Source organism: Emydura macquarii, unplaced genomic scaffold, assembly GCF_026122565.2.
Source record: "Emydura macquarii macquarii isolate MOO-44397 ecotype Brisbane River unplaced genomic scaffold, CSIRO-AGI_Emac_v2 contig_450, whole genome shotgun sequence".
Lineage (NCBI taxonomy): Eukaryota > Metazoa > Chordata > Testudines > Chelidae > Emydura > Emydura macquarii.
Genome location: NW_027130587.1, coordinates 12,731,721 through 12,750,349, shown reverse-complemented (window position 1 = coordinate 12,750,349; position 18,629 = coordinate 12,731,721). Strand labels below are relative to the sequence as shown.

At 38.6% G+C, this 18,629-nt stretch overlaps 1 protein-coding gene across 1 annotated transcript in view; it reads left to right on the top strand.

Annotated features, from left to right (window-relative positions):
- Positions 1-18,629, top strand: part of NLK (nemo like kinase) — a 107,719-nt gene that overhangs the window by 79,653 nt on the left and 9,437 nt on the right. Inside the window, exons 4-7 of the mRNA XM_067538033.1 lie at positions 296-402; positions 1,611-1,696; positions 2,663-2,872; positions 9,628-9,729. Of these exons, the coding sequence (XP_067394134.1) occupies positions 296-402; positions 1,611-1,696; positions 2,663-2,872; positions 9,628-9,729 (505 nt within the window). The remainder of the gene's footprint in view (positions 1-295; positions 403-1,610; positions 1,697-2,662; positions 2,873-9,627; positions 9,730-18,629) is intronic.

Here is an 18,629-nt window from a genome sequence, read left to right as displayed (position 1 = left end):
TCCTTCATGAGCCATGTTTTTGGCTTTCAAATAATTTTTGAAAGTATATACATAAATATAAATGTGGCTTTGTTCAATAATCTGTTTTGTTTGTTTTTTCCTGCTTGTAACTAAATTGTCAAGTAATTCTTGTGAAAGTCCGGAGATTTGACCTCTATTTTATATAAGTCAAGAAGCTTTATTCTTTTGTTATTCTACAGCTTTATAAGGTTTAAAATTCTTGTTAGCAAAAGTAACTGTTTCAAGGGAATTATTTACTGCATTTTCTGTACTTTCCTTAACTAATAACTTGAAGATATGTTGTCACCGAATTGATGCAGAGTGACCTCCATAAGATTATCGTCTCTCCTCAGCCACTCAGTGCGGATCATGTCAAAGTTTTTCTTTACCAGATTTTAAGAGGTAACTTTTGTTTAAAACCGATGAAACAATATTGAACTAAGTGGTGTATTCTTACTTTGTAGTTTTCTCTTTACAGTTTCTGAAGTTTTATTCCCAAAATTTTCCTAGGCCTTATTAATGTGTAGAATAAGATATATTTAATAAATTGTTCTGTTATTTAATATTGACTTTGAAAGACTAACAAAGGTGTTCAAGAAGCTCTTGGTCTTGCTGCTTTTTTAGAGTATTATCTGTGTAAAGATGGCAATGCTCGTGCTTTAACCTGAATGACTTACTGAATGGTTATTGAAAAGATGAAGCATAACACTGATTTTTTTTTAAACGGAGTCTAATGACGTAAAGTGGCCTTTTGAATCAGGCTGCAGAGAAGACACCTGAGACCATCCTATCTGGTGAATACACATGCTATATTGTAAAACAATGTAACTGAAATTTTTTGTAGAAATGGTCACTAAAATTGGCTCAGTAAAAATATAATAGTGGTTATAAACTTAGATCTTTCAGTGGATTTGGAAATTACTGATTCAGGTTAATGAGTTGGACTTCTGACTTGTAATCAGGCTAACCTGCCTCATTTTCCATGGGTTTTATTTGTTTCCCCCGTACCCGCCTTCAGTGAAAATCAGCTGAAAATAAACAGAAGCCATTTTTTCTTGATAAAAATAGTTATTGGGTTATATTCAGCAATGTCAAGGCAAGGAGGTCTAAGGTTACATCCAGAGGCAGTACCGCACCTCAGCTAAGTCTGTTGAACCAGAGGAGAGATTTATCCCTCTGAAGGACAAATGGTGTTTGTGCCTCTGTTATGAGTTGGCTTTAGACTGGGTGGAGGTACACATCAATTGAATTTTAGTGCTGCAGAAATTGTCATTGGAAAAAAAAGTGTGTGTGTGTGTATGTATATATAATATATAGAGCTGTTTATAATTTTTATACAGTACTGTGGGTACCTTTATAGCAAAACTGAGGAGGAAAGTATGTTTGCTTAAATAATTTGCTCTCTATGACCTGGATCCTGCAAAGATTTACTTGTGTTTAACTTTATTCTTGAGTACTAAAGTAGTAGTGAAGTAAAGTCAAAAGGACTACTAGCAGTGTGTAAAGTTAAGCACATGTGTAAGTCTTTGCAGACTCAAAGCCTTCCAGGAAAATATGCTTTTAGTCATAAATTATAGGAGAGAATATATTTACTTTGTTCAATATTTCAGGTCTGAAATATCTACATTCAGCTGGGATTTTACATCGAGACATTAAACCAGGGAATCTACTTGTGAACAGCAACTGTGTTCTTAAGGTGGTGCCTACATTTATTTAAAATTCGTAGAGTTTCATTATATATCAAGAGTCATGGTCAAAAAGTTTTATAGTTTAATAAAATTTTTCCCCCGTTAAGTCTTTTCATAAGTAAAAACAGCCCCACGCCTCTCCTTTAAAAAATAAATTAAAAAAAAAAAGTAGTAAAGCTATATGGACAGAGAATTTTTTTTATTGACTTTAGCGGGATCTGCTATGTGCTTAGCAGTTTTGAAAAGCCTGTAATATGTTTGTTTTGCTCCAGCACTGTCAGTAACACATTTCCTCCGTAAAGGTGGCAATGAATTCTGGAGACGTCTTTATTTTTAAACTTTAAGGTTTTGCGTAGATGGAATGCATCCTATTGCAGTCTTGACTAATTAAACAAACTTTATTTGTTTTTAATTTAATTAGGTCTTTATTTTGAAAATCTTGGCTGGCTACTTTTTCCTTTATCCTAGAAAAAACAAACTGTTTAAAAAACACAGAAAACAAAAAAAAACCCAGCAACCCGCTATAATAAGAGGAAAGGCCAAATCTCACTGCTGACATCTTTAAGGAGCACCATCATGAAAAGCAATGTGAACTGGAATGAATCATTTTGAGCCATGCAAGTTGTCAGTGATCTTTTATGGGCAAAATGCTGGTTTGGGATTTTAATTTTTTTAAACTTAACAGCGTAATGCCAGTTGAAAAATATATTGTGACTTCAAGAAAATCTAAATAATTGTAAATGTTTTAATATTTATACAACCGAACAACGTAATTGCCCCCCCCCCCCCCCCCCCAAAAACACTCTTTATTTTTATTATTTTTTTTTTTTTTAAAAAGCTTGCTTATGCAGTTCCTTCAGTATGCAGTTTTAAAAAAAACAATTAATGCCGGTCCGGGATTTTATACTTTGTTACTAAAGGCATATTTGTGTGAAATGCCCTAAGTATTTTTTGTATTTACCTTCTCAATTTAGATTTGTGATTTTGGATTGGCCAGGGTGGAAGAATTAGATGAATCTCGTCACATGACTCAGGAAGTTGTCACTCAATATTATCGGGCTCCGGAAATCTTGATGGGCAGCCGTCACTACAGCAATGCTATTGATATTTGGTCTGTGGGCTGTATCTTTGCAGAACTACTTGGCCGAAGAATATTGTTTCAGGCACAAAGTCCCATTCAGCAGGTATAACTAAACTTCACTTTAAAAATCTTCACTATAATGTACTGTAGAATTCTTTGAAATCTTGGCATTTGAACCTTAAATCTGCTTTTATATCACCTGCTTTACACATAGGCAAAAAAATTTCCAACTTGGTGTGTGTTGAAATAAGGTGAAAGTGATCTAACTGGGATCAACAGATTTTTACCAAAGAGGAAAAAGAAAAAAAGTATTGGGTTTCAGTTGATATTTAAATGATGATACTGTGATGTACACAGTGCTGCACTTCAACTTAATTTATAAAAAATAAATTTGCCAATTAGCATGATTAATGGTCACATTGCTTCAGGATTGTTTTAGGAAGAGTTCAGAATACATAATTTAAACAATATTTTGATCTGTTGTATAAATAATGCATGTTTTTAAAATAATTTAACCAGTAGATCAGAATACTCACCCACCATTGTAACCTTCAGGTTGTCTAACACGGGATTTTTAAGCAAAGAAATAAACAAACACAGCTTTATATGTCTATTTATCCAATAAACTGGAGGAGCTTCTTTTGGAGTTCTCAATATATCCACAATAAGCATGTTAGAAATGGGTGTAATTATTTATGAGATGGAAAGGCTGATTAAACTGTTCTTTCATTCATATAAACACTATTTCCATCATACTGTTATTTATATATATATATATACATATATATATATAAATAATTTCCTGTCATACTGTTTAAATATGAATATATAGTACTATAGTGTGTGTGTGTGTGTGTGTGTGTGTGTGTGTGTGTGTATTCTTACAGCAAAATGACTGACCAAGTATTATTATTTCATCAACTACAATTGGTTATTACCGTAGTAAAAGCATCTTGATTGGTTAATAATTACATCAGAGAGTATTTTAATATCATGTGCTGCAAACAGCCTCAAGAGACACATTGAAGAGCCACTTGCAGCTCCCCAGCCTCAGTCTGAGTAACACTGGGTTAGATAAACTCCTGTCAGAGATGATCTAAATAATACTTAGTCCTGCCTCAGTGAAGGTGACTGGACTAGATGTCCTGTTGAGGTCCCGTCCAGTCCTGCGTCTCTGTGCTATGATTAGCTACTGTGGCCTGAATTCACAAAGGAACCTAGATCCCAAACCCCTGATTTAGGTGCCTAAATCCACAGATTATGCTCCACTGGAATTCCCAGAACTGTCACTGAGCCCTGTAGGCTCCTAAACTCATTCTAAGTTTAAGGGAGATCCTTCTCCTCTCTCACAGGCTTCTTGCCTAAGGCACTAACTCCAAGAGAGGGTCTGCAGCTGAGAGTTGCAAGCAGGTATAGGACCTCCCTGCAGCCTGGACGTAGCAGCCTAGGTGAGGGGGGGAAGGTTTACCGCACACCCTTCTCACTGTTGTCCCCCATTGGCTAGCTTAGATGGCTTCCCCCCTAGTGTGCTGGCTTTTATGAAACGCTTTCTAAGGTGCCTATCTCTCCTCATTCAGTGTATAGGAGCCTATGTGCCCCACTCAGGCTTTGTGAGTCACAGTTTTGTTCCTGTGATTTTTTGCACGCCTGATAGTTAGGGGTTGTGATACTGAGCACTACAAAGCCCAAGTCCCTTTGTGAATCCAAGCTTATACCCATTCTATCCACCACGTAAAGTTCTCTGAGATCCTTAGATGAGACGCATTCCACATGAGGTAAACATTTATTATAGCAATAGCACCACGTCACTAAACACACACTAAAGATCTAGGGAGCTCTTATCACTTCAGTATTTTCAAGGAATCCCATCCCTCTCCACCATCCCACCTCCCTGCTCGGCCCCCCTTTTTTCTTCCATACACCCCTTTCCCTGCTTGGCCTCCCCACAGCTGCATCCTCCCTTCCCCGACCCCCATCATAGCTTGCCTCCTGCATCCCTTCTTTCCTCCCCTGCGGCTGCTCGCCATGTCCCTCCTCCCCCACTCCCTGCTTAGCCCCCCCCCCAGCTGTCACTCACTGCCAGGGGGAAGGGGGCAGTGTGGAAAGGGGAGAGGGAAGGGACGGAAGCAGGGAGGAGGTGGAGCAGGGCTGGGACCTGGGGCAGTGGGTGGGTGGGGTCAGGGGTGGAAGAAGTAGAGTGGGACCGTTCTGCTCTGGGGCCCAGAATTCCTGTTTGTTGACCTGACCTTTAGAATGCTTAGCGTTTTAGTGTGAGCCTGCTTTTCTAATCTTCCTTAAAATGCATCTTTGAAAGGTGCAGATGACCATCAATTTAAATATTCCTGGAAGTATATATAAAATTTCAAGCTTTTCTCTTCCTTTGAGTATACCTCTGATCCCGTTTTAGGAGATGTGGTCTTTGAATTATTGGCCATTAATGCCTTGCTGTTGTGAGTAGGTGCCTTTCCCAACTTGCTTTAAAGTAGTTTGTTTGTTTAAAAAGTGTATTTTAAAAAAAAGTTCATCCTTTTCCATCGGGCTTTGCTTTATTAGCAAAGAAATTAAGAATAAGAAGATAACACAGAGCTCAGCTCTAGCTTTCTCTGTAGACTTGGCAGCTCATATGGTTGGTACTTCAATAGCTCATTCCATACCCTCACTCCATCCTGCTATATGTTGGAAGAAGGGCTGAGTATATAAGGCCGTGAGATGACAGATGTCAGATCTAGTGTGGGTAGGGTTACCACCTTTACATCAGGGGTGCACAACTCAAGTATGTACCTGGACTAGAGGTGATGTTGACCAAAGCTAGGAGGCTTTGAGCGGCATGCCAAAGCTGGGGAACATAAAGCGCCACGCCAAATTTTTTGCCATAGATTTGAGAGGAGGGAAGGGGTGAGAGAGAGACAGGGAAGGAGGGTGGGGGGAAGGGGAAGGATAAATTACTGAAATCTGGGGCTGTCATAGTTGTCAATTTCACTGCTCAGCTAGAGCAGTGAAATTGACAAGTTTTCTGGGCACTGGGCTTTGAGCCAGGGACGGGTCTGCCGCCTGGGCAAGTTGCAGGTGGCTGCCAGCTCAGGAGGTGGGCGACTGCCACCCAGTTCGAGCTGGAGCAAAGGAGGCTTCTGCGCCGGCTGGGACCCAGGGATGTGGGCAAGCTGCCCATCTTCAAGCCGGGGTGCTGGATGCTGTCCTTCAGCTTGGAGCTGGGGCGTGGATGGCTGCCATCCAGCTGTGAGCCCAGCTCGCAAGATGCAGGAGGCTGCCACCCGGCTCCCACCTGGGAGATGCTGCCTGCCTCCCCCAGAAGCTAGTGGCTGCTGCCTGCCTTCCAACTGGGAGCTGTGACTGGGTGGGAAGTAGGCTGCTGCTGCCTGCCTCCCATTCACTCTGTTTTTCCCCGAGTGCCCCCTGCCTGTGTCTTGCATACCTGAGAAACTATGCCCTATATGGCTCTCTACCTGCCCCAATAGCAGCTACCATGTCTACACTGCTTTCTTAAGCGGTGTAGTGTCCAAGAAGGCTCCAGCACCAGGGAAAAGCTCTGGCTGGGGGGAAAGCAGCAAGGAAAGATTCTGGCAGCCCCCCACTGCTGGAGCCTTACCTGGCTACAAGGAGCTACCAGAGTCTTTCCCCACCATAATGAAAGACAACAGCAGTGGGGAAAGGCTCAGACAGATCCCCGGATCTGGAGCCTTTCCCTACCTCCTCCCTCCTGTCAGAGCCTTTTGCTGACACATGTAGCTAGTTGCACACCACAGTGTGAATGCAGTCTGTAGCTATTCATACCCGAAGCACTGCTGCCAGCGGTGTGCAGTGTAGACGTACCTTTTAGGGTATTAAACCATCTACCTCAAAGAATAAGTAAGATAAACTTTCCTGGTAAAATTGACATCGGGTAGCATAGTGAGTGGTTTTCAGGCAAATTCTACCAGCCTGTTGCAGTTACTGCCCATGAACTGTACTGAATATACCAAGCTGCATTTCAGGTGTGTTTCTTCTATTGTGTAGGTGGTGTGTAACCAAGCAGTTAACCGAACCTAACATGCATGCTTCTATTTTGGGATGAACACATTCGCATACCATGGACACAGTTATTTCTGCGTCCAGTCCTTGTGTTTTTCTTCTGTTCATATTGTGTATACCTGAGACATGTTAGAAATGCACATACCAGTGTGAGGACCTGCCAAGTTCAGATAGTTTTATTGTTACCTTATGTTATGTCTCCTAATCTGGCTTCAGTATACTCTGATATCATTACAGTTTTAAGTATCTATTTCATTATATTTTTAGAAATACAATTAAAAATATAAATGAAATATGTCTAGATAAATGAAAATGGACTAGAGAACAAAAACTCCTATATGAATTTATTGAAGGTGTTATTGGCTCACTATGACAAATGAAAATGTGAGTTTCAGAGCCATCAAACACTGTTAGCTTTTTCTAAGGAATCACTTTTCCTGACATGCCTGTATTAATGGCTCTTTCTCAGATACACTGCAAAAAAAAAAATAAATTAGACCATCCTATTACAGGTAAGTGTACTGGTTCGAAGACCTCTTAACTTCTCATGCTGTCTGCAAGGTACATGTTAGTGTATTTTTCTCTCATATTTAGCACACTTAAATGAGTTGAATACATAACATACAAGCTCAATATAGTCAATAAAGAATGGATTGCACTTATTTAGCTTTATTAAAAGTAAAACTTAACTTTGAAAGTTGATTTCAAATGAGATGAGAAATGTAGATATCTACATGTGTTAAAAAGTATAAGATTATCTTAAAACATAACAAGTTTCTACACATTGCACTTAAGCTTGTGTGCAACATGTTACTTGTTGTGCACTATGTGAACAGCTGGAAAAATGGTGTGATGATAGCCTTCATGGCATTCATTCCCTGGTGTACTGGTGTCATCTATTATTTCTTTTTATTTGTAGTGAGTTTAGTTTTAAGATGCCAGATAGTGCACTGGAGTCTTGTCTAGTCATGTAAAACTAGAACAGTCAGTAGCAGTCCAAGCTTCCCTTTGCTGCCCTTTCAGTGTTCCTCAGCCTTGTTCTGGAAGAAGTAATTCTCAAGATGGGGGTGATAGTCTCAGATGCAACAATCAACAAGGGTTTCATTTGTAGTGCTGACTTGTGTGGTGTGAACACTGTCCTGTAGGAACTATACTGAGACCATCAACTTATTTAAAATGGACCACTGAAACGTTAGTGTACCTTCAGTCCCTGTGGATGTTTATAGGAATGCAACATAGTGACTTAAAGATGAGTCTGATGCTTATCCATATCCTGAGCTGTTAAATATGGTTAAGGGGAGAAAGTTATAAATAAATGTTAAGTTATGGGAAACTACTGTATAGACATGGGCAAGATCCTTAGTTGATATAAATTGGCATTGTTCCATTGAAGCCGACGGAGTTACATCAGTCAATGTTATGATCAGTCAATTCCACACTGATATTGCTGGTTTGATATTAACACTTATGCTCTGAGCTTTGATGATTTACAATATATACTTTCCCAATTTCAAAAAGAAAAGAAAACCCGAAAGCATGAGCTATCTAGTTTCCCCCATCTAGTCATGTTAAGTAGTAAAACAAATACCTATAAAGTATCTATACTTAAAGATCATTTATTAGAGGATTCTATGAGGTGGCACAGTATGGGGGGGTTGACACATACTCAACACCAAGCAAAAGAGATAAGTGTGCAAAGAGGCACCTTTATAGATTGGGATCTCTCCTGGAGAGTAGGAAATTCTCATCTTTTCAGGGAACCCGGTAGTTTTAACAGCAACAAATGCTTTGGTGATGTGTAAGCAATCATCACACTTCCTCATTTTGTACTGACAGTCAAAGTGAGTACTTTGCCTGTATAGTGATAATGGCTTTACTCTGCAGTGGAAGCTTTGCAGCTTGTTCCATTAGCTCAAGTGCTTAATGGTCATATGGGAACACGTGGAACTTGGGTGCTAATCTGGCCACTGACTTTTCTAAGAAGTTTTATATGGCATTTGGCAATGACTTTTTTTCACAGCATATATGAATGTATCTGCACGTTCCTGTGGGAAATAAGAGGAAAAAGAAATCATATTGTAAAATGTTTATTGCTTACACAAATAAAGAAATGTAAACAAAAACTCAACAAGACAAACTCAAAAACACATTATCGAAGGGCTATAGAGTATGGACTATCTGTTTGTTCTGTGTTTGTGCAGAGCCTGGCACGGTACGATCCTGGTCCATGACTGGGACTCCTTGACACTACAATAATACTAACAACAACTCCCTTATAAGCAACTTGCTTTCCCAGCTCCCAAAACCAGACTACTCTTCCCTTGGTCCTGGTCTTTTATTTATTCTTCCCTCTCAAAGAAATCCAACACTTCTGTAATTTAACATCATTTCTTTACACGAGCAATTCTACAAATGAGATGAAATAATTCTTGATTTAATGGATAATTTAAATCTAAGAAAATCTAAATTTAAAAGGCTACCTGAATTAAGCACACATAGCCTAACTATATCTACTGATTAACATTTAATCTGATCATAAATTGTTTTGTCACTGAAAAGTATTTTGCTGTCTACATACATTTGTATGTGACTGTTTTTACCTAGCTTTTATTGCTCAGTGCTTTGAGGTATACTGTTCACATTGAAGCAAGAATAGACATTCAATTTGTAGTATGCATAAAAGTAAAATTTACCATTGAATGTTTATTTCAGACTGAATCAGACTTTACAAAACCATGGTTCCCATTTTGGAATCCACTGTTTGAATTAAAAGAGAAGCATATTTCTGAAATTACAGTAATCTGTAATGTATGTATTCTATACCTACAGCTGGATTTGATCACAGATCTGTTGGGAACACCATCACTGGAAGCAATGAGGACAGCTTGTGAAGGCGCCAAGGCACATATACTCAGGGGTCCTCATAAACAGGTACAGGTTGCATATCATTCTCTCTCTCCCTTCTCTGAGGCTGCTCTTGCCCTGTTCAAGACTATCATTCGATCAGAGTTCATAAATGTAGTCCTGTGGCACCTTAAAGACTAACACATTTATTTGGGCATAAGCTTTCGTGGGCAGATGCATCTGACGAAGTGGGTTTCTGCCCATGAAAGCTTATGCCCAAATAAATTTGTTAGTCTTTAAGGTGCCACAGGACTCGCATTGTTTTGCTAGAAACAGATGAACACGGCTACCCCTCTGGAACATATACATTTAGTGTTTCCTCTGTGTGGGTTTCCCCCCCCCCCCCCCCCCCCCCTCAAACTTTCCATCTTGATGACTAGAAGGCCGACAAAAAAACCAGACAGTACAATACAGTAAAAGATGGATCCATTATTTTGTACACATCCTCTACAATAAAAGTATTAGCTTCATCTCTGTGAAATTGCCTATTTCATTAAGATAAAAATGTGTCTAAGACATTCACGGGGAAAACCAAAAATAATTAAGGTAACTTTTATACAAGAATTTATTGGTGGTTTAAAAAACACCACCTGCCACTCTTCCCTGTGGTTCCTATTTGTCACCTGTACTTTTATAAATAATTTGTGTAAGCATCTCACCCATCTGTATCCATTAACATGATCTGTTAACATGTTGTCTCTGCTGTCAGCCAATCCTGAATATATCCAAGATAGGCTCTTGGATTAGCCCTGATCAAAACTGCAGCTAGTCAAAATGCTGTTGAGACAAAGCAGTTTTTCATCTATAAATTGCACTTGCGACTGCAACCTCACAAATATTTTTCTGACTGGCATGGGCAAAAATCTTCCAATTTTAGAAGGACAGCCGGCATCATGACAGTCAGTTTAAAGGAGGATGTAAGGAGAGGCATGGATTAAAATCAATAATATAATTCAGAAAGCTGCAGAGACTCTTTTGTATTGACAAGCGGTTAGATCAGTAGGTCTTTTCCACCTGTAATATCTGGTTCTATGAAAACAAAACACTCCAACAGTTGCCTGACAGATGGTAAAAATGAACAAAATGCATAGCATGTATATTTTATATCACTGAGAAATTTGATATATGTATGTTTGTGGTTTTGTTCTTTCTTTGTATTAATCTGAAGAGCCTAGTTCATTCCACAATAATAGCCACTATAGAAATTAGTGTTTTGTGGACTACTACATAATTGTAACCCAGGAGTTCCTGTCTCCTAACCATGTCCAGTTCAAGCTGCCTCTACACTATTGTGGGATATCTTATTTGTATTTATCATAGAAATGCTCCTTGGATCTTCTCTCAGTTTTAAAATAAGCCATTTTGGTTTGCAAGCACTTGAGGAGAGCAAGCTTTGAATGCTTGTAAAAAAATAAAATAGTTTTAAGTTCTAAGCATTTATATCACTTGTATCACAGTCTCTAAGTGCTGCAGAAGCATTAGTCAGGCTTGATGTGAGCACTGAGATCAGAACTCAGGATTTCTTGCCTGCAGACGATGTACAATCCACTACACCAAGATGCTTCACAAGGTGTGATATTTTATTTATATAAATATCTCCTACGTTCTAATCCCAGTTCTGATTCTGGTCTTGGACAAGCCACTTAATCTGTCTCTTTACACCATCTGTATAATTGGGTTAGTAACATGACTGCTAAGAGGCTTGACTAGTTCTTGTACAGACTTTGAGATTATAAAGTGATATTAATGCTAGAAAATTTCTAATGCTTTATCTAGATTTGTACATATACTGAATCTCAGGAAGAGATCTGTAAGCAAAACACTGAAAATAAACACTACTGTTCTAGACACTGCAAAACAGACGATATAGAATCCATTTTAAAAAGAACATACAGAACTGTACACCTTAAAAGATCAAAGACATTCCTCAAATGCTTTAAAACCAAAATTACTGATTTCAAAACGAGAGTATTTCTAGGGTTGTGGGGAGGGATGGATGGATGGGGGAAAGGGAATTATGAATAATACAAGAGAAAGTTTAGGGGGTCTTCAATTTTTGTTGAATCCCTGGTATGGCTTGCACGTGAGTAAAGTTAAGTACAAGTGCTTAATTCTTTGTAGTATCAGGCCCATAATTTATTTAAAGAATTCCATGCATCCATATCTAAGCTCTAAGGAATGAGGAAGATAAGTTCCTCATGAATACAGGTTTGTCATTTCTCCAAACTTTTACAGTAACAATTGCTATCCTTCCTTGGTATGCACTTAACTATAAAACATAATTTGAGCCCAGTGGTACCTAAAAAAAGTTAGATACAGTAAAACCAGCTCTTAAAATGAGTTGTATGGTATGGGAGAGGCTCTAGATCAGTGAACTTTTCTTTTCAGGGACATGGAGTGACGGGAGCTAAATAAGATTTAACAGCCTCTGCAGGAACTGAACTTCTATTTACATGTTTAACTACAAGTCAGTACCACTTCTGTCTAGTTGAAGGTAGCCAATACTGATGATAGTAAATGTCAGACACAGCGATGCAACACCACCCTCTTGAGAGAAGTTTCTGTACCACTGCAGATCTCAGTCTGATATTTTATATCAAAGAACTGCATAACAGCAACAGAAGAGGAAGATTTATTGATGTGTTCCCTGAATGTTCAATGTGATGTTGTGAGTTAAATATTATAGGTATGTGTAATATACTGTGCTAGTTGTTGACTTTGTGACATTGATGCAGAATGGATACAGACACTAATGCTGGTAACAAAGACATGGGTATGGGGGACTTGATGACCATCCGATCTTATGCTCTGACACAGATGTGTGCAATATAAATACCTAAATAGACACATCACCATCTGCTGTTTGAATGGTGTAAATGATAGCTTTTCCGATATTCTGGTTTGGATGCCTGAGGAGCTGCCCATGTATTATTTTGTATCAGTAGATTCCATGCCTACTGAAAACACGTTTTACATTTCTGTAGCACATTCCCATTTCAGGGGGCTTAAAGCAAATTGAGTTAGTTTTGCCCTAATTTTCACTGGTTTCTTAAATACATGGTTGCACATTGCCACGGATGGGTTTTGTGAAATAGTCTAACACCTGTTGTGTTAACTCATATTGTGAAAGAGGCCATGAAGATCCCTGACACTCTATATTGAAAATAAACACATGTAAAGCTGCAAGTACACTTAACACCAACATGTTGGGGGGAAATAATATCTTTACATAAATTAGCAAGTAGTATAAATGTTAATTAGTTCTAAATAAATATCCTTTTTACTTCGTTGCTACCGATTGAGCATCATTCACTGTCACAAAACAACTTTTGTGAATCCTTTTAGGAACTCAATTTTTAAAAAGCACTGTATAAACAAGTGTTCAAATCACATATAGCATATCACCAAATTTATGACTGGTTGGAATTATTTTTTTCTAAACCAATCTAGACACTATGGAACCGATGAGTTTTAGTCCTCAAAGAATTTCTTTGAATAACTGATAGTATTAGATGCAAATTTTAAAAATCTCAGCTTTTTCTGTTCCCCTCTTTATTTCCACGCCCCCACACACAAAAAAAGCCCTTGGGGGGGGGAAGCAATTAAGTGTCAGTCAGGAAAAACACCATAATTTCCATAAAAAGCTACACAGGTTCTTAGAACACACTCCTCTACTGCTGGTGTGAGCTTTTGCAGTGTGGAAATGGGGGAGATTATATTGTATCTGATACAGTTCTGATAAGATTCTTCTTCTAGCTGTATTTAGAACTTCAAGTACATTTCAAGTTTAAGCTTAAATTTGTAAAATTTGGTTTTAGAGAAAGGTGATTAAGGTAATTTTAAATAGTTAAATTGTACCAGTTTCTTAATTAGTCTTACAAGGATAGCAAAACTAAGAAAAAATTACAAGAGTCCTGTAACACGTTAAAGAAGAACAAATGTCTGCGGGTGTAAGCTTTCATGGGCTGCAACCCACTTCGTCAGATGGGTTGCAGCCCACGAAAGCTTATGCCCACAGAAATTTGTTCGTCTTTAAGGAGGTACAGGACTCTCGTTGTTTTTGCTGTATACAGACTAACACGGCTATCCCTCTGGAACAAAACTAAGAAACAAATTCTGTTGGAAATTAGCAATTACTTTGTAACATACAGTGCTTTCAATCAGCGTACATGGTAAATAGCAATATTTAATGGGAAAAGACTTAACTGCTTTGTGTAATAAAACATCGATGGGCCATCTTCTGGATTAATTATAAACGTGTGTAATTCCTTTAATAAGGAAGAAAGTCACACATTGCACTGACATTTATAGCCCTTTTAAAAAAAAAAAAAAAAAAAAAAAAAAAGAGGGGGGGTGCTAAAAGTGAATTTAGCCCTAACCAAAGGTGATTGACCAACAACACTTCCTGCACAGAACACAGTCAACAGCAGTATAAGCTGACTTCCGTGTTCCCTGCCAGTAAAGTGCCTCAGCTCTGACCATCCTGCTTCTAGAAGTACGGGTCCGGGATTCATTCTCTATGCCCAGTTCATCCTTGAGAGCTTTCTTTTAGCAAGAAAAGAGTTTTGCTGATGGTTACAACCTGTTTCTTTACTGAGGGGACCTGGATTTTGACCCCCTGTTGAGCAACCCCGCGGAAGATCAGTTTCTACCAGATTCTTCCCTCCATTAGCACTACTAGTACAGCACCTCTGATCAGGTCTCTGGCCATCGTGCTCATTACAGATCACTAAGTGACTTGTTGAGTCACCAAATGTGTGAGACAAGCCAGACTCCCGGGGGGGGAGAAGAAAAATTGTTATTACAATCTGCCTGGAGGGAGAGCGAGAGAGGAGTAGGGTTGGTGGGGGTAGGGGTAGGGGAAAAGCGCACTCTTCACTTGTGTGATAATACAGTTCTTTCTGGAGTGAAGGAATGGGATTTTTAGTTTATTTTCTGCCCGAAAAAAATGGGTCAAACTAGTTCCACTTGATGCTAGTGGTGGTGTGGTGGTTTTTGTGTAATGGACGCTTGCAAATTAAATTAGAACACCAAATGCTATGGGATGGTAAATCATCATTGTACAGCGCCTAACACAGTGAGAGCCTGTCTATGAGTAGGCCCTCAAGGGGCTAAATTAATACAAATAATAATTGTAGTATAGGCTGCCTTTGAACAAGTTACTTTTATATCTGAGAAGCACAGAATCCTATAAACAGTCCCTTGATGGCTAATGACCTGTTGTGTAGGTTTAGAACAATTGACCTTTGCATTTGATATTACACTATCAACATTTCCTTTTATAAAAAGATAGTGTCTCAAAATCTAACCTGTGTGCATACATCTATTGGTGTTTGCTAAAGAGGAAAAAGTAACCTGTGACAGACTAATGCAAAGCGTTAGAATTGCTCTATTATATCAGTTAAACATTGGTGCAGTTCTGTTACAATCCTTCTCACTCATTGACACCTACTATGGAGTCTAACCCTTCCAGTTAATATTGTCCCATAAATATAGGAGCTGGCTTTCAATTGCTTGGTTATATTCTAGGCAGAGTATTTCCACAGCGGAGTAGTAAATTCCTCCCCATCTCAATAGCAATTAATCATACACATTAATGGAGCATTCTTTATAACCCTTCCTGTCCTAATGGCTCTTCCCAACACCTGCACTCACTAGGTCTCCTGAAATGAAAGAGCTTTTTGAATTTGCATGAGAAGTAAACAGATGTACAGGTACTGTTTAAAAAGGAGGAAAATGATAGTGTATGAAGCTTGGAGAGTAACAAACCTCAGAGCAGGAATTTTAGTCTATGCAGTTTTCTAAGGAAAATGAAGCTTTTTAGATTTGCATAAAGGGGCTGGTTCTATTTTTATCTGTGAAAATTACTTTAATTAAGCTGCTTTTCTCTACCTTCATCCTAATTTAAAATTGGCTACACATTAGAGGAGTTAAACTAAGGCGTTAAACTACCCATTTTACAAGAATTTCATTAATTTCTAATGGCGAGGGGAGAAAAAACGGGTCTTAACTGATTCCAAGGGCAGGCTTTCCTCCACCTTCAAACAGGGAGGGAACACTTTCTTAACTGAATTATTGATACCTTTTCAGGAAGATTATGGCATAGGAGAATTGAAACTGATCTTCTATGAATCAAATTTAATGTGCATTAAGAAAAAGGAAATGAATGTGGTCAAAAAAATCTATGTCCCATACACAGATCTGATAATAGGAGATAATGTGTTTTAAGATACAAAAGTTTAGTACTTGATCTGGGAGACTGATATGGCTGTGTAATTAAAAAAAAAAAAAAAGAGAGAGAGAGAGAGAATAGTTCATTGGCAGTTCATCCCAGTATATCTGGCAAGTGGCTAACAGTTTAAAATGGGCATTATACAGAATCATAATTTTTCGTTTTTAAAACCACTAGGCAGTATTTCTCCCAGGATTTTAGAAAAGGGAACATGGGATATGCTCTCTGTCTGTGGGAAGGGAACTATTAAATATTTGAAAACATTAATAATTGCAGTTAAATCTTGGTGTTACCAGAGACTAGGTTTAAAAGTCAAGGTAGGCTTATGGGGTAGGGAATGTCTGAGAGTAAAAAGTTGCTCTCAAAAGCCATCCATAAGGATTTTTTAAGTAAATCTTGCTAAATTGGTATTTAGACATCAGTGTGGCAGAGACTAAAGAAAATGTGGACCTCATACTTGAATCTGTGTAGTCAGTCTGCTTAAAGCACTTAATCACTAAGGAGATTTGTACTTGCGTTCAGATTCCTGATGTAGGAAAAGTTACTTGCTGTCCAGTAAATGAATATGAGAGAAGTGCTAACACCCTGCTAAAAAAATCTGCTAATATGAAAACAGACAGAGAAGTGAATTACACAGCTGTGAGCTAGTATGTTTGATGGAAGGAGAAACTGGCTTCTTTTGGGTTAGACTACCAAATAGAAAGAAAAACAATGAATTTAGAAAAATCTGGATGATTGCAGCGTGAGACAGGATGCAGATAAGACATTGAACTGGGAGTCAGAAGATCTTTCATTGTTTATTGTAAAGCTTTCCGAAAGCACATTGAGGAAGAAAAGTGCCATGAAGCTGTGGACCTTGAAGCTTTCTGGTAAACTGTCCTAAGAGTCTGGAGTTGGCAAACTATTCCTTCTTTTGGCACCGCCAACATATAATCCGTAGAATCATGTTTGGGGTTTTTATTTTTTCTACTTAGGCAATATTTAACAAAATCTTATTTTTAAATACCCACATGGTTAGGGCCTTTGGATTCTTGAAATATTCTCTGTTCCTGTTCCTATCTTTTTTTAAATACAAATATTTAAGGCTTTCTTTCTCAGAAGGATTGTAGTTAAATTAGCTAGTTTTTAAAATACATTTTTTGCTAATTTTACATTTTTCCTATCCCTTATATTTATACAAGAGGAGAAGGTATGGGTGTGTGTCTGCAGAGCTGTCTCTTCCTACAATCTAAGGAAATGATGAGCCTGACGGTTCTCTCCATTTACTAACAGGACTGCGTGCCCGTTCTAGCACCATTGGTATTTGAGTGTATTCTTTTAGAGTGCAGATCAGCTGATGAGTTAACTACCTTTGACATGTGACTCTTGGCTCAAGTACTTCTCTTCAACACAAGGTGGAGCTGCTGAAAAAATATAATCCAGAGTTCCTTCAAACTCTGATTCTTGGCCTGCGTATTTCTAACTAAAACCACTGTATGGCTGAAGATTTGATTGTGTTGACAGATGTGGATTGGTTTTAGAAGTTTGTCATTGAGATTAGAACAGTATAGGAAATGATGCAGTTTACTAAACTACAGCTGCTAGGAGCAGGTTTGATTGCACATATATACATAAAATAAATTAATCAAGAAACCTTTACAAAAATACTCTCTATGTCTGTAGTAAAATGTACCATGTAGGTTCGGTCGCCACTGGTATTGAGATTAATGACATCAATAATTTCTGCAAAGGAGCATTAAATAGTAAATGAAGGCTGCAGTTCCTTCGAGGGCCCCAGTGTTATAAACGAGAGAGAGAAGCTCAAACAGTTTATAGACGGCAGCAGAGCTATAAAAGTAAAGCATATCGATGGATTCGGTCCATAGAACTTCTTGCTGTATACTTTGTAGGAGGGAATGTTCTGATCGTCTTGGGACATGATCTTTTTGCTTTCTATCCTGGCTCCTTGCAAGGTACAGAACACCGTGGAATCTAAATGTCTTAACCATAAAAGAGTGGTTAGTATTTATTTTTACAGTGCTTCAAAGAGTGCTGCTTGTGCTAGGGTACAAAAAAAAAAAAAAAAAGATCATCCCTGTCTGAAATGCTAAAGCATCCGTATAAGATTTGGGAGATTTCTGAAAAACAAAAAATAACCAAAGAAAGACTAATAATACATAGAGTATTACAATGAGTGAAAAGTCACGAAACAAGTTGACACCGTTAATATTTATAATTTGAAAAAAAGCCAACTTCATGCAATAGAACATCATTAAGCAAATGCTGACCACATCATCAAGATAATTTAGAGCAACCAGACTTCATTGTGAGGGCCCCTGCTTCGTTCAGTGCACAGATGGACCTGCTCTGGGGATGAAACAGGGTTGTGTAGTAAAGGAGGCTGTTGTCTGTAGGACCCCAGCAGAAGTGGGAAGGTGTGTGGCAAATGAGGCAGGGGATTGCAGGACGGTCTCGGTTAAGGCAGTTGAACACTGCCCCCAAGAATTGGATTCTATCCTTGCTTTAGCACAGATTTCCTGTAGTGCAAGTCACTTAAACCAGACTTTTCCCAGGTGGTCACTAATTGCGTGTTCCTCATTTTCCACACAACTGGAGACTCGGGGGTTTGGTTTCCAGAAATCCTGTGTGCTCTCAGTGGCAGCTGAAGCCAGTAGGAGCTGTGCTTGAATATAAAGTTCTTTATAATGCTAAGGAT